General features: G+C 44.2%; 1 protein-coding gene across 7 annotated transcripts; it reads right to left on the bottom strand.

The window, feature by feature from the left end:
• Positions 1-5,181: 5,181 nt before the first annotated feature.
• LOC141162116 (uncharacterized) lies at positions 5,182-15,854 on the bottom strand. 7 transcript variants are annotated; one of them, XR_012250739.1, is made up of 5 exons: positions 15,719-15,853; positions 14,336-15,087; positions 14,081-14,235; positions 11,683-12,288; positions 5,963-7,686 (listed from the first exon to the last, which is right to left on the bottom strand). XR_012250739.1 is itself a non-coding variant. In XM_073647870.1 (3 exons), the coding sequence occupies exons 2-3, from the start codon at positions 15,068-15,070 to the stop codon at positions 5,269-5,271; spliced, it is 1,038 nt and encodes a 345-aa protein (XP_073503971.1). In that variant the 5' UTR covers positions 15,071-15,087; positions 15,719-15,854; the 3' UTR covers positions 5,182-5,268. The 7 variants fall into 7 exon arrangements, 5 of the variants coding, with proteins under 5 accessions (XP_073503971.1, XP_073503969.1, XP_073503968.1 ...); XR_012250738.1 differs by having other exon boundaries at positions 5,963-12,288; positions 14,899-15,087; positions 15,719-15,854; XM_073647870.1 differs by lacking the exons at positions 5,963-7,686; positions 11,683-12,288 and adding an exon at positions 5,182-5,306 and having other exon boundaries at positions 14,071-15,087; positions 15,719-15,854.
• Positions 15,855-16,252: the final 398 nt, after the last annotated feature.

Below are 16,252 nucleotides of genomic sequence, written 5' to 3'. Positions count from 1 at the left end.
CCCGTGCCGCAGGTGGGATTCAAAGAGGTGACCATTAAGATCGGTAAAGTTGAACTGCCGGCACAAGGACTTATCATTGTGGACATTGACCGTCGAGAGAGTCACCCAAAAATAACCCTAGGTACTAACGTAATTGAAAACTGTCTTGCAGAGGTGATTCTTATTTTGCAACAGGTTGCCAAGAACGCCAGTTCCAGCCAGCAGCGTGTCCTCCAAAAAGAGATCCGGGCACTGATGAAACGGCAACAGGTGGAACTATCTGGTGGTGAGATAGGTAGCGTGAGAATGTGTGACCCGTTACCTATTGCCATGCCCCCAAAAAGTGAGATGATGAATTGGTGTCGGGCGGCTATTGGTCTAAGAGGTAGAGACTACCAAGCAATGGTAGAACCCGTCTACTCAGACAGTAGGCCCACCATTTTGACAGCACGGGGGGTGGTCGATGTACGCCAAGGGAGGGTGCCCGTTCGCATCATAAATATCGGGGAGAGAGAAGTACACCTGCCCCGGTATGCCATGCTAGCCAAATTGTTCACCATCAACCAGAACTCTGTACAGGCCGTGGAACCCTTGCCTCCATCTCAACCAGAGGAAGGTAACGGCTCTAAGAAACCAATGGAGGACTGGTGTCAGCAACTGCATTTGGGTACTGACTCCACTCCCTCACACCAGAAACAGGGAGTCTATCGGGTGGTTCGAGAGTACGAGAGAATGTTTAGTAAACACCCGCTAGACTTCGGGCGAGTAAAGGGGGTAGAACACCACATCCCCACGGGAGACCATCCTCCCATAAAGGAGAGATACCGACCCGTACCCCCGGCACACTACCAACACGCCAAGGGGATGCTTAGAGACATGAAGGAGGCTGGGGTAATCAGGGACAGCTGTAGCCCCTGGGCAGCTCCACTAGTCTTAGTGAAAAAGAAAGACAACACCATGAGAATGTGTGTAGACTACAAGAAGGTCAACCGTATCACACACAAAGATGCGTACCCGTTACCAAGGATAGAAGAGTCCTTAGCTGCATTAAAATCTGCTAACTTCTTCTCTACTTTGGATCTCACTAGCGGGTACTGGCAGGTTCCTGTAGCAGAGGCGGACCGGGAGAAGACCACATTCACCACCCCGATGGGTCTCAGCGAATTTAACTGTATGCCGTTCGGGCTCTGCAACGCACCAGGAACCTTCCAGCGGTTGATGGAATGCTGTCTGGGACACCGGAACTTCGAGACGGTCCTGTTATATCTGGATGATGTCATCATCTATTCCAAGACCTACGAGGACCACCTGAAACACCTGGCAGAAGTGTTCGAAGCTCTGGCAAACTACGGCCTAAAGGTGAAACGCTCCAAGTGTCACCTCCTGAAACCAAAGGTGCAATACCTGGGACACGTGGTGAGTGCTGACGGAGTGGCTCCTGACCCTGATAAGATCACCGTGATTAAGGACTGGCCAAGACCCTCCAGCATAAAGGAAGTGCGGCAGTTCCTCGGGTTGGTAGGCTACTACCGAAGATTCATTCCCGGTTTCACCAAAATGGCAGCCCCTATGCAGGACCTCCTGATAGGTCAATCTCGGAAAGCCAAAAAACAGAAACCGCCCTTTAGGTGGGAAAAGCTGGAAGAGGAGTCCTTCTGCCAGCTGAAGATGGCCCTCATGGGGGATGAAATCCTGGCATATCCAGACTACAGCCAGCCCTTTATCCTCCACACGGACGCAAGCAACATCGGGCTAGGAGCCGTACTGTCCCAGATCCAGCAAGGGAAAGAACGGGTAATCGCTTACGCCAGACGAAAGCTACGGCCCACGGAGAGGAACCCTGAGAATTATAGCTCATTCAAGCTGGAGTTCCTGGCAGTAGTATGGGCAGTGACCGAACGTTTCAAGCATTACCTTGCCTCCTCCAAATTCACCGTGTACACGGATGACAACCCGTTGACACACCTGGACACTGCAAGGCTCGGTGCCCTGGAACAGAGATGGATGGCCCGCCTGTCCAAATTTGAATTCACCATCAAATACCGGGCAGGACGCTCAAATGCCAACGCGGATGCCCTGTCTAGAATGCCGAACTTACCGGACGTAGGGGAAGATGCAGAAGATCTGGAAGAAGTTGAGCTCCCTGCGTTCCACCGTCATGGGATTACCCTGTATTCCCACCGTGTGAAGGACAGGCGCTCCGTGACGTTCAATCCCTTGCCCCACTACAACTGGGCGGAGACGCAAGACAGTGATCCCGCAGTCCATTTGGTGAAGGAAATGCTGACCCAGGCCGATGCCCGTCTTGACCAAGATGCTCCGGAGGAGACCAAGCAACTGTGGAAGGAGAAAAGTAAGCTGTTCCTCTACAGGGAGAAGCTGTGCCGGAGAATGGTTAACTCTCGAACACATGAGTTGACCTGGCAGGTAGTGGTCCCAAGACGAGACACGGCTATGGTTCTGGAGGCATACCACAACGGAGCAGGGCATTTCGGATGGAAGAAGCTGGAGTTCTTGTTGCGTGAACAGTTCTACTGGGTAGGCATGAGAGGAGCCATCGAGAGGTGGTGCAGAGACTGTGGCCCGTGCCACCTGAGAAAAAAAGACCGTGCCAGCCAGAAGACTCCCCTGCAGCCCATCATCACCAGACAGCCACTGGAACTGCTAGCCCTGGACCATGTGAAACTGGCTCCAAGCAGATCTGGGTATGTCTACGCCCTCACAATCGTGGATCATTACTCCCGGTTCCTGGTGGTGGTCCCGGTTAAGGACTTAACGGCTCAAACAGCGGCTAGAGCCTTCCAGCAGCACTTCTGCCGTCCACACGGGTACCCGGACCAAGTGCTGACAGACCAAGGACCAGCCTTCGAAGCGGAGGTCTTCCAGGAGTTCTGCAACCTGTATGGCTGCAAGAAGATAAGAACAACGCCCTATCACCCTCAAACCAATGGACTCTGCGAGAAGATGAACCAGGTGGTGATAGATCTGCTAAAAACACTGCCCCTGGAAGAACGCAGTCTGTGGCCTGAGAATCTGCCCGATCTGGTGGACCTGTATAACCACATCCCTGTAGGTTCCACCAACTGTACCCCGGCTTACCTAATGAGAGCAAGACCTGGTAAGCTGCCTATTGACCTGGATATGGGAGTCCTGACGCCTGAGGACACCTCGCCAGAGGCAGACTGGGATACAGAACGGCAGCAGCAGTATCGGAAAGTACAGGAGAGCGTCGAGCGAAGTCTGTCTCAAGCTAGAGAAAGGCAAGAGAAGGCTTATAACCAGTATGCTCCCGCTGTTCCCCTGGTACCTGGAGAGCAGGTCTTGAAGAGGAAGAGGCGGCTCCACAAGTTGGACGACCAGTGGGAGAAGGACCCGTACACCGTACTGCCATCAAGCCATGAGAACCCAAAAATCTGCGTAATCAGTAAGGATGGAGGAGAAACCACAGCCATTGTCTCCAGAGACCACCTGAAGAAGTGTCCCGAGCAGCTGAAAAGCCCTGAAGAAGATCAAGAAAATCCTCAACCCGCAGAGGAAAGGGAAGAAATGATCAGTACCGTACTTGGAGACTTCCCCCGGTCTTGGACACAAGTAAACGGCGCTGTCGTGGTACCCGTCCTCACCTTTCTCCAGCCAGCCCCGCAAGTGCCTACAGAGGAACCGGTAGAGCTGGAAGAGCAGCCGGCCCAAGAGGCAGAAGAGTCCACACCAGCAGTACAGGAGGATCAACCCTCTGCTAGTAGTGAGCCTGCCGTGCCCCTAGTGAGCCAAAGAGTGCGCAGACAGCTGCCCAGCTTACCCATAACACCTCCTACACCCTGTAGTGCAGGACCAGTTAGTGAGCTCCGTAGGTCCACTAGAGTCACTAGAGGTCAGATGCCCGCTCGCTGGAAAATCTAAACTAATGCACTGTGAATTTATCTGTTTAACTGTTTATGGCTTATGTTTGTTGCCTGTTATTAATTATGTTTCTCAGTTACCCTGCAGATTTTTATGGACTAACAGGTTATGGACACTGGATAACCGGAACAGTTTTAATGTACCAAAAAAAGAACCAGACTTTGATATAAATCATGCTAACTCCATTATTAAGCATTTTACTTAGAGAGACAGAGTAATTACACATGCAGCAATTTTTATGAAAAAGAATAAATCCATTTATTTTACATATATGCTGACAAACAATTAAAAACAATTATTTAGCAGACAGTGAGCCATAGTAAATAATGAACCGATCAATTGGGGTGGTTTGCAGGTTTACAAATATATATCCTGAGTGGTATTAACATCAGTTAAATCACATTGCAGTAAACAGTTTAACACCAGTCTTTTTAGTAATCAGAAGGGCTTTATCTTCCCCTCTCCACGGGAGGTGGCAAACAGAGCAGAGAAAACACAAGTCACAGTTTAACAGCACACCATTATATATATATATATAGCTCAGTCTATGCCTCAGGTGCAATCATAAATACAGGCTGCAGACTATCAATGCTCATGTGCCCAGTACACAGTTACCCTGTGCTGAAATCTCAGACCCCAGTTAGTGTCACCTCACTGAATCAAGCAAGAATATCTCATTTTGTGGTGTTAGCAGTGTTGAATCATGCTATTACCAGTCAGGAAGGCTGTTAGGACCCACTTACCACGTGACCCCTGGCCCCAATGCGCATTTCGCACTAGCTTCCTCAAGGGGGCGTGGCTACAGGCTCAGCCAATCACTCTTTTATGTCGGGCTAAGAGATCACGTGCTTCAATCTGTCCAATGCCGACTAGAAGGCGGCGCATGCATTCAGCCCCTCCTACCCTCCCCCCACCGTCCCTCGCTCCTCAACCACGCGTATCTGGACATCAGGATTAAGTCACCTGCGTCCAGCATGGATACTGACAGCGATGGACTGTGGAGAGGGTGGGGGGCGCAAGGCAGCGCACCTAATCAGGAACAGGAGAGAGAGAGCACTGTAAACAAAGGTTAACCCTATAGAGTCTGTTTTGAGGCCGAGTGCCAGAGAATCAGATCTTAAAGGAGAACACACAGAGAATCTCTATAAAACATTCCTCAATCTGCTTATTACATTTTCAAATGTCAATGTGCAGACCGGCATGACATGAGTCTTGCAGAACCCAAAACCTTATAAATTAACCACTTTTTTAGTAAACTTCATTATTCCATTACCTACTGGGCTTCTGCAAAACACTGTCTGCCAGTCTGCACTCACATAGTTCCTTCAGATAGGAGTCATGCAGACTTTATATGGGATTTCAGTTTCTTTAGTGTTCTGTCTTTCATATTCAACATGTGGAATCATCAGAATGAATTGACATTCGGCCTGAAAATAATAAGGGCAATTTGATTAGAGCCCGAATATACATAAAATGAGAGAATGTGCTCAGAAAAGACAAACAGGTTAAAAAATATTTTTTTAAAATAAAATGGTTTTGTTAAAAACCAAGGCAATTTTCATAAATTTCAATTGACCAAAGGGTGCTGCTGATGTGGAGTATTTTAGTAGAACATGGGCCCTAGAGGAAACTATTATAGAAAGGGAGAAAAGCTAAAAGCTTCATTCAAACCCATGGGGGCTCTAGTTCCCAGAACGTAGATCCATTTACATTCCCGTTGTGCTAAGATTTTTCTAATATCGCCCCCTCTAATACCCAACTGGACATGTTCTATACCTCTTACTTTCAAACTTTTGGGATTACTCCCATGTTCCAGTTTGAAGTGTCGTGGGATAGTTTTTAATTCTTCAATGTTGTTAGGATCATTCAGCCATGGAGGGTCCTTGTTGGAGTCGGGGTATCCCCGTAACAAGAAATACACAGACACGTAGTGTATAATCAAGTACTGGGAAGCCCCTGAGCGCGTCTGCCTCTATTGGAGCTGTCCCTTTATTTATACTAATAATCATAATTTATTGTCAGACATGCGCAGTAAAATGCCTTTGTTCTACAAGCAGCGAAATAATGATTCATTACAGTGGAATGTTAATAAGAAAGTTTCATAAAAAGTGTTAATTCATAGCAGTAGAAGGTTACTGAGACAGCTAAAAACAGGTTACAATCTAGTTTCCGGGCGTCAGTCCAAATGTCCAGATAAGGAAAGAATTACTTCATCTGTGTCTTACATCGTAATCTTGCGTGAAGCATCACTCCCATCATCCTCTCAGTCCCCCCTTTGATTCTTCCTTATGGACTTTTGGTAGAAGACCTGGTCCGGGATTTCTTTTCTTTCATATTCTTGAGTCCGTGTTACAAAGCTTATTTATGCATATTAAAATAATTTTTAATCCTATTTTAAACACTACATATATGACTACTATAATTAGCACAATCTGTAATATACCTTGCAGAATTCCAGCCACCCAACCTCCAATACCCTTAAACCAGTTCTTTGGGTTGAGAAAGGAGAAGGTGTCTGACCACCAGCTATCTTTATTTTGGTCATTGTGTCTGTCATATTCATCCCACATCTGCATCAACATTGGATACACAAAGAAAGTGCTGAATATTTTATTAGGAATTCCCATTTGGACCACATGTGGCCTACCTGAAAGTCTAGGTGAGTTGTCGGCTGCTCTTTTGTATAGTGTGTGTTTAGGTACTGCTTGCATGTCTACCTGCTGATTCTGAACTATAAATGTGGCCGGTGTTAAGCGTCCTAGAGTACATGTACCTTTTATTCCTACTGGGAGCCATTTGTATGCTCCATTTCCACAAATCCAGAAGGTTCCTTCAGGCAGATCCCATATTGCAGAGTGTTGGAGCACCAACCTATGTACCAAATCTAAAAATTTAGATACATTCTGAAGTATACACCAAGGGGTTTTTTGACCTAATGGACTACAGTATCCTGCATCTGGATTTTCACAAGTCGGTGTACCTGGGTCATATGCACTTGACTCATTACATAATATATTACCTGGTATTTTTGAACATGTATCATTGTTTCCATCGGGGAATAATTGTGAATATTTCCAACCATTATTGTGTATGTATTTTTCTACTATATCAGGTTTAAAAGGTTGAGAAGAAGATATTGTGCTACTAAAACTGAGTTGTATATTTTCTGTAGGAATTAACCCTAAGTCTGTTAGTCCCGTCTTATTTCTAGGAACCCATACACCTCCTTTAAACGCTAAATATTGTAAGTTGTTTATTTTTCCGGTCATATTACCTTGCCACCAGGGAAATCCCACCCACCCCACAACTGGGATGGCAACAGTGGTGTTCCATAATCTAGAATTAACGGTTTGGTTATTTGCTAATTTGTCTGAGCAATTAGTCCATGTAAACACTTCCTCAGGGGTCATGGGTACGGCCAGGAAGGGTATGCTCGTGGCTGATATTGGAGAATGCGTACAAATCCAACAGTCTGCTATTTTCTGTCCGCCATCGAGCAGCCCGTTTACCAATGTCTCATGATGTTTTATAAATTTATTATCTGTAGGTTTTGGGGAACTTAGTTTATCCCACAGGTCTCCCTGATCTATCGTTATAGCTAACACAAGTACAATCACCACTATTTCTTTTTGCAATGGCTTGCATGTACCCATGCTGATTTTCCTTCCAATTTTACTGCAGTTGGAGTTGTCAATAACACCTGATATGGACCCTCAAATCTGGGTTCTAGCGTTCTTCTGTTATGTCTTTTTACGTAGACTTCGTCTCCTGGTTGCAGCTTGTGCGTTCCCTCAATGGAATCTGGATCTGGAATGGAAGAGAACACTAAAGAGTGTATTTTAGACACATGCTTACATAAATTTTGCACATAAGCAGTTAAGCTTTCAGTTTCTAACATTAAAGTCTGTGGGAAATACAATCCTGTATTGGCAACTCTACCAAACAATATTTCATGGGGGGTGAGTTTGCTCTTTCCCTGGGGGGTGTTTCTGACTGAATACAATGCTATTGGGAGACACTCAGTCCATGGTTTCTGTGTTTCTGCCATGGCTTTCTGTATTTTTAACTTAAGTGTTCCATTCATTCTCTCAACCTTACCAGAACTCTGTGGGTGGTAAGGGGTGTGTAGTTCACTTTTTATACACAACATTTTCATTACATTCTGAAAGATCTCTCCAGTAAAATGTGTACCTCTATCTGACTCGATCACTTCTGGGATACCATAACGGGGTACCAGTTCATGTGCTATTTTTACTGCAGTGACTTTAGCCGTGGCTGTATGAACTGGATAAGCCTCTGGCCACCCCGAAAACATGTCCACACATACCAGTACATACTTATAGTGTCCATGCTTAGGCATCTGGATGTAATCGATCTGAAGTCTCTGGAACGGATATAGTGGTCTTACATGGTGCTTCTGGGGGGTCTTAACAGTCTGTCCTGGATTGTGGGCTAAACAGATTTCACAAGAACCACATTTTGCTCGAGCTACCTGGCCGAACCCTGGGGCTAACCACTTCTGTCTGACCCTCTGTATCATACCGTTTGCAGACACATGTGTAGGTCCGTGGGCTTCACTGACCACAACAGGGTACCATGCTCGGGGGAGACAAAGCTCATCTCCTTTTTTCCATAGTCCTTCTTTTTCTTCTGCCCCCTGTTTCTGCCACTCTTCTTTTTCTTCTCTACTCACCTGTTGGTGGGCTTCTTTGAGCCGTGTAATTAAGTCAAATTCTGATACTGCACTAATAGTGTGGTCAGTTGTCAGAGGTTTTACTGCAGCTCGCTTAGCAGCCTTGTCGGCTCGGTCATTACCCCTAGCTATCTCGGTGTCAAGTCTTACATGTGCAGGTACTTTTATTACTGCTACTTGTTTGGTTGAGGCAGCTGATTCTAGGATTTGTCTAATCATTTGTCCATGTTTTACTGGTTGACCTGAAGCTGTCATGTAACCTCTAGCTCTCCATATACATCCAAAATCATGTACAATACCATATGCGTATCTAGAATCAGTAAAAATATTAGCGTTTTTTTTCTTTTGCTAACTGTAATGCTCGTATTAGAGCTAATAGTTCAGCTTCCTGGGCTGAACAGCTGGCCTGCATTGGCTCAGCTTCAATAACATCATGATCTGATACAATGGCATAACCTGTGTGAAAGTTACCAGTTTCATCTGCATACCTACTACCATCTATATACATATGTAGGTCTGGATTGTCAAGAGGGGTGTCCTGTACATTAGGTAGCCCTTGTGTTTCTTGTTCTATACACTGTAAGCAATCATGTATTATATTGTCTTGTTCGTGGTATTGTAAAAAATTTTCATCTTCCTCTTCCTGACCTCCTTCCACTCCCCCCTTTGTCTCTAGTGGTAACAGAGTGGCTAAATTTAGAGACAATATGCGGCGAAAAGTGAGGTTTGGTGGCATTAGTAAGGAGCATTGTAATCTAAGATGTCTAGCCATTGAAATGTGTTTTGGCAATACCTGATTCAGTATGCCATGTACATCATGTGTAGTTTGTACTATTAAGGCATGGTCTAGTACTATTTCTGAGGCTTTTTCTACCAAAAGAGAGACAGCTGCTACTACTCTGACACATGATGGTGCAGCTTTGGTAACATTATCTAATTGAGCAGAATAGTATGCGACAGGTCTTTGTTTATTTTCATGTTTCTGTGTTAGTACTCCTGTAGCATGATTAGACATTTCCGCAGCCATTAATTGGAATGGTTTGGCGTAGTCTGGGATTCCCAAGGCCGGGGCTGACATGAGACCTTTCTTGAGGTCTTGAAAGGCTATGAGCGCTGATTCAGTTAACTGGAAAGGCTCGATTTTTAAACAATCATATAGAGGTTGCATAAGCTGACTAGCATGTATAACCCATTGTCTGCAGTGTGATACTATTCCCAAAAATGCTCTTAATGTTTTGTAGTTCTTGGGAGGAACAAGATCTCTAATGATTTTTAGTCTGTCGGCGGTGAGGTGCCGAATACCTTGTGAAATGCAGTGTCCTAGAAATACTACCGTAGTCATACAAAGTTGTACTTTTTTCTTGTTAACTTTACAGCCCATGTCTGCTAGAAATATTAACAACCTTATTGTGTTGCTGTTTGCGGACTCTTGAGCAGGGGCACATAACAATAGGTCATCAACATATTGGAGAATTACAACCTCATCCGTAGGTTTGAAATTTTGAAGAACTGATCTCATAGCTTCTGAGTACAAGGTAGGTGAATGTATCATACCCTGTGGTAATCTTGTCCATGCTAATTGTCTATTCTTAAATGTAAATGCAAACAGTTTGTAACAGTCTGGGTGTAATGGTACTGAAAAAAATGCATTTGATAAGTCTATGACAGAAAATACTCGTGCTGTTGCTGGGATCTGTGATAGCAACGTGTGTGGATTTGGCACAACAGGAGTAATAGGTTCCAAAATTTTATTTATCTCTCTTAAATCATGTACCATCCGGTACCTAGCAGCTGACCCCTCAGTAGATTTCTTTTTTACGGGGTACAACGGTGTATTGGCTGGTGACTTTACTTCTATCAGTACTCCAGTTTTTAGATAATCTTTTATCTGTTCTCCTATGGCGTGTTCTTGTTGGGCACTAATAGGATACTGTCTCAATTGGGGTAGTGTCACACCTGGAACAGGAGTGACTTTTACAGGAGCTATTGGCATTAGTCCTACATCGGTGTCATGTTGTGCCCATAATTTTTCTGGTACCTCAGAAAGATCTAAAATAATTTGGGTAGGGGCAGGATCTTTCTCATCCTCTAAGGCTTGGACTTTTACAATGTTTTCTAGAGACTCTTGGTCATCAGGCACCAAAATTTGGACTCTACCATCCTTTGTCTCTTATCACTCCTGCTTTTCTAGCCCGAATGTCCTCCCATAGTTTTCTGTTAAACCTGTCATGCCTTGCTACCTGAAAAGTTTTGCAAACTTTCCCTAAATTCTTAGTTGCTTCTACACCACACCTTTCTTTCACGATTGTATAGACATCTTGTTCATCATTTGTGGTCTTAGTCTGTTTGTTGCCCATTTTTCCTGACTATTCTTACCTTAGGAGGCTTTTTGGGTTAGATAAAATATATTCTATATTTTACCTTTCCTCGTTACCTATTCTGTCCTAAGGAGCCAGTATCTGAAACGGTTTATGGTCTTAGTCTGTTTGTTGCCCATTTTTCCTGACTATTCCTACCTTAGGAGGCTTTTTGGGTTAGATAAAATATATTCTATATTCTACCTTTCCTCGTTACCTATTCTGTCCTAAGGAGCCAGTATCTGAAACGGTTTATCTGGACCGTTTTGTCTGAAGTGTAGAGTAATTCTAACACACATATATATGGCAACAAGGGCAAGACCAACAATACATAAAATGAACCATACAGTCTCCATTATATATCGTGTCCCTGGAGTATTATCATTACTTCCATGGGCTCATTCTGTCAATCTCTTATCCGTCAAAAAGGAGGACAAAGGTTCGGGAGTTAAGCGTGAGCGAAGGTTTCCCCGAAAGGACACAACCTTATGACTCAGTTAGGCAATCTCCGTAATACTTATGTCATCTACCTTAGTGCGGCTTATGAGGCTATTCCCGACATCCACATCTCTTTCATACCATCCGTTTCATAACCTTCTCTGACCTCTCCTTCGGCAGATCCTACAGTATATACATGAATGACCCGAGCTATAGGTATCCTTCTCTACTAGTTCCTCAATCCCAACACAAGATATGCATGAAATTTACGGACTATCGCAGAGCAGATGTAAGAGAACTAACAGTGTCTCTTACCTGGCCAGGTTTGTCATCTGCTGTTCCGATGTCCCAATCTCAGCGGTTACTCGTGCCGGTCGATGAACTTGAAGGAATACGCAGACCTCGGGTCCCTGTTTCGGGCGCCAGGAAATGTTAGGATCATTCAGCCATGGAGGGTCCTTGTTGGAGTCGGGGTATCCCCGTAACAAGAAATACACAGACACGTAGTGTATAATCAAGTACTGGGAAGCCCCTGAGCGCGTCTGCCTCTATTGGAGCTGTCCCTTTATTTATACTAATAATCATAATTTATTGTCAGACATGCGCAGTAAAATGCCTTTGTTCTACAAGCAGCGAAATAATGATTCATTACAGTGGAATGTTAATAAGAAAGTTTCATAAAAAGTGTTAATTCATAGCAGTAGAAGGTTACTGAGACAGCTAAAAACAGGTTACAATCTAGTTTCCGGGCGTCAGTCCAAATGTCCAGATAAGGAAAGAATTACTTCATCTGTGTCTTACATCGTAATCTTGCGTGAAGCATCACTCCCATCATCCTCTCAATGTTATCCTGTGTCTTGGAGGCTATTATATCAAGCACGTGTTCACGGGTTCTGATTTTAAGTTGGCGTGTTGTTAAGCCTATATAAATTTTGTTGCAGTTACAGGTGGCGTAGTATATCACTTGTGACGTATTGCAGGTTATCCTCTGTCTAATAAAAAATTCCCTACTACCATCAGATGTTGAGAAAGCCTTTGTTCTTACGATGTTGCAACAGGCCACGCAGGCGCCGCATGGGTAACAGCCATTACTCGGTGGTCCTAAGTTAAACAGACTGCATTTTGCCGGAGTATAGTGACTCTTTACCAGGATATCTCTCAAATTTTTACTCCTCCTGGAGGTCATCTGTGGATTTTTAGACAACACTCCGGAAAAAGATGGTTCAGTCTGTAGAACTGGCCAATGTTTTTCCAGAACAGATCTCATGGTCTGCCATTCTGAGTTATACGTTGAAATAAATCTTATGGTGCCTCCCCTACCGGCGCCTACTTGGGTCGGCCGCAACAACGCATCACGTGACACCCCTTTTGCTCTATTATAGCCGTGTTTTACTGTTCTTTTACTATACCCACGTTCTGAGAATCTCACCCTCAGATCCTCAGCCTGCCTCTCAAATCCCTCTTTAGTTGAGCAGATCCGCTTAATTCTCAGAAATTGACCAACTGGGATGGCTTTAACTGTTGAATATTGGTGACCTGACCCTGCATGCAGCAGGGAGTTGACCGCAGTCTCTTTTCTATAGACATCTGTTTGTATTTGTAATTTCTCATCCACTTCTATCAAAATGTCCAAGAATTAGATCTTCTCCCAGCTGCATTTATAGGTCAGTTTAATGTTGAATTCATTCATGTTGAGAGAGGTCATGAACTGCCGGAGAACATCCCCATCACCCTGCCAAATAAACAAAATGTCGTCTATATAACGAAGCCACATGGGGACGGATGACATCATCTGCGCGTCCTCGTCGCCAAAAATTGTTCTTTCCCAATAACCCATAAAAAGGTTTGCGTACGAGGGCGCGCAGGCCGCCCCCATTGCTGTGCCTCGCTTCTGCACATAGAACTGATCTTTAAAAACAAAAAAATTATGTGTGAGGATGTACTCCAGCAGCTCGACCACCAACTCGCATGTTCGACCATCCCAGTTGCTCATTCCGAGAAAAAAGCGGACCGCTTCTATTCCCTGCCCATGATCTATACAGGTGTAAAGAGCCTCTACATCTGAGGTTACAAGTATCATATCTGTTTCTAGGGTAATGTTATTAATCCGGGTGAGGACCTCAGTTGAGTCCCTCACATATGAGGGTAAGGTCTGAGCTAAAGGTTTTAAATAGTAATCTATGAAGATACAAATGGGTTGACAAAGACCCTCCAGGCCCGACACAATAGGGCGTCCTGGGGGCTCCAGAGGGTTCTTATGTACTTTTGGAACGAAGTATATTGTAGGGATTTTGGGAAATTTCACCAATAATCCCTCATATACTTTCTTCGGTATTATACCTTGTGAAAAGGCTTCATAGAGGATCATTTCCAGTTCCGCTGAGAAACTAGGGAGTGGGTTATTTTGAACTTTTAAATATGTATCCCTGTCTTTTAGTTGTTTATATGTTTCTCTTTCATACTTTTCTTTTGGCCACAGTACCACATTTCCCCCCTTGTCCGCCGGTTTGATCACAATGTCATCATATGATTTTAAATCGTCCAGAGCTTGACGTTCTGCTCTGGACAGGTTGTCTAATCGTTTTCTTGTGGTGATCTTTTGGAAATCATTGGTGACCAAGTTCACAAAGATCTCCACTGCCGGACAGGCGGACAAGGGGGGAAATGCTGCGGATCTAGGCATAATATTTTTAGGGAACTTACTTGGTCCTACCTCTGTTTGTTCTTCACTCAGCCTTTCTAAAGACATCAGGGCATCATCTTCTATTTGGTTGGGGGTCCTGTCTTCCAGATTGTTACTATCCATCCCTCGATTATGTACTTTGTGAAGAACCAATTTTCTCGCAAACAAATTTAGATCTTTTACAACTGAAAATAAATCAAAAGTATTAGTGGGTGAGAACGTCAGTCCCTTCTCCAACACCTGAATTTGTGCCGGGGAGAGAACATGGGTAGACAGGTTTATTACCTCCATCCTACTTTTATTTTTGTTGCTCGATTGGGAGGGGTTATTCTTTCCTTTTGGTACTTTTACTGCAGATCTTAGTACCCTCTGACCTGATGTTTCGCCTTCATCTTCTGTTTGGTCTTCCCCTGAGGTCTGTGATATTATAGAATTTGACCTGGGTTTTAGATCAGAGTATTTAGTTTTTTTGCCACCTCGAGATCTTCTTCGCCACCTATATATGTTATTCTGGCTGAGATCCCTGATGTCCCTCTGAAATTTGTTGGTCTTACTCTCATAGATTTCTGTCTCCCATTTTGTGAAACTAGTCTCCAATTCTTGATTTAGCTTGCTTAAGGCTTCCTTATCAAGAGTTTCCTGCAGATTTTTCTGTAGTTCCTCAATTTCCCCATCCATCTCTGTAATACACTCTGAGTTGAGCTGAGATAGTAAGCCTAAGAAGGTCAAGGAGCAAGATGTAGCTGCTTCCTCCCATTTTTGCCTAAAGCATTCATCTCGTATTTCAAAAGATGGGAACACCTGGACTCTGAGTCCTCTTGGAATTAGATTTTTCTCCCGGTATTTACCCAAAAACGCTCTATTCCACCAGATACGTGTCCGCTTCAGCAGCAACCCCTTTAATCTCTCAATCATTTCCTGTGTGTCTTTATTGCCTTTATTTAAAACCAATGTCGGTTCATCACAGATGATTCCATTGACTTTAGATAGCCATGTCACTTCACGTGCCTTATAATCCATATTAGGAATGCTGGTTGCTGTGAAAAACACAGAAAAAGTTATAATGTACCAAAAAAAAGAACCAGACTTTGATATAAATCATGCTAACTCCATTATTAAGCATTTTACTTAGAGAGACAGAGTAATTACACATGCAGCAATTTTTATGAAAAAGAATAAATCCATTTATTTTACATATATGCTGACAAACAATTAAAAACAATTATTTAGCAGACAGTGAGCCATAGTAAATAATGAACCGATCAATTGGGGTGGTTTGCAGGTTTACAAATATATATCCTGAGTGGTATTAACATCAGTTAAATCACATTGCAGTAAACAGTTTAACACCAGTCTTTTTAGTAATCAGAAGGGCTTTATCTTCCCCTCTCCACGGGAGGTGGCAAACAGAGCAGAGAAAACACAAGTCACAGTTTAACAGCACACCATTATATATATATATAGCTCAGTCTATGCCTCAGGTGCAATCATAAATACAGGCTGCAGACTATCAATGCTCATGTGCCCAGTACACAGTTACCCTGTGCTGAAATCTCAGACCCCAGTTAGTGTCACCTCACTGAATCAAGCAAGAATATCTCATTTTGTGGTGTTAGCAGTGTTGAATCATGCTATTACCAGTCAGGAAGGCTGTTAGGACCCACTTACCACGTGACCCCTGGCCCCAATGCGCATTTCGCACTAGCTTCCTCAAGGGGGAGTGGCTACAGGCTCAGCCAATCACTCTTTTATGTCGGGCTAAGAGATCACGTGCTTCAATCTGTCCAATGCCGACTAGAAGGCGGCGCATGCATTCAGCCCCTCCTACCCTCCCCCCACCGTCCCTCGCTCCTCAACCACGGGTATCTGGACATCAGGATTAAGTCACCTGCGTCCAGCATGGATACTGACAGCGATGGACTGTGGAGAGGGAGGGGGGCGCAAGGCAGGCGCACCTAATCAGGAACAGGAGAGAGAGAGCACTGTAAACAAAGGTTAACCCTATAGAGTCTGTTTTGAGGCCGAGTGCCAGAGAATCAGATCTTAAAGGAGAACACACAGAGAATCTCTATAAAACGTTCCTCAATCTGCTTATTACATTTTCAAATGTCAATGTGCAGACCGGCATGACATGAGTCTTGCAGAACCCAAAACCTTATAAATTAACCACTTTTTTAGTAAACTTCATTATTACATTACCTA

Source organism: Phyllobates terribilis, unplaced genomic scaffold (genome assembly GCF_046119375.1).
Source record: "Phyllobates terribilis strain yellow unplaced genomic scaffold, ASM4611937v1 Scaffold_9__5_contigs__length_417890890, whole genome shotgun sequence".
Lineage (NCBI taxonomy): Eukaryota > Metazoa > Chordata > Amphibia > Anura > Dendrobatidae > Phyllobates > Phyllobates terribilis.
This window is presented reverse-complemented; position numbering and strand designations above follow the sequence as displayed.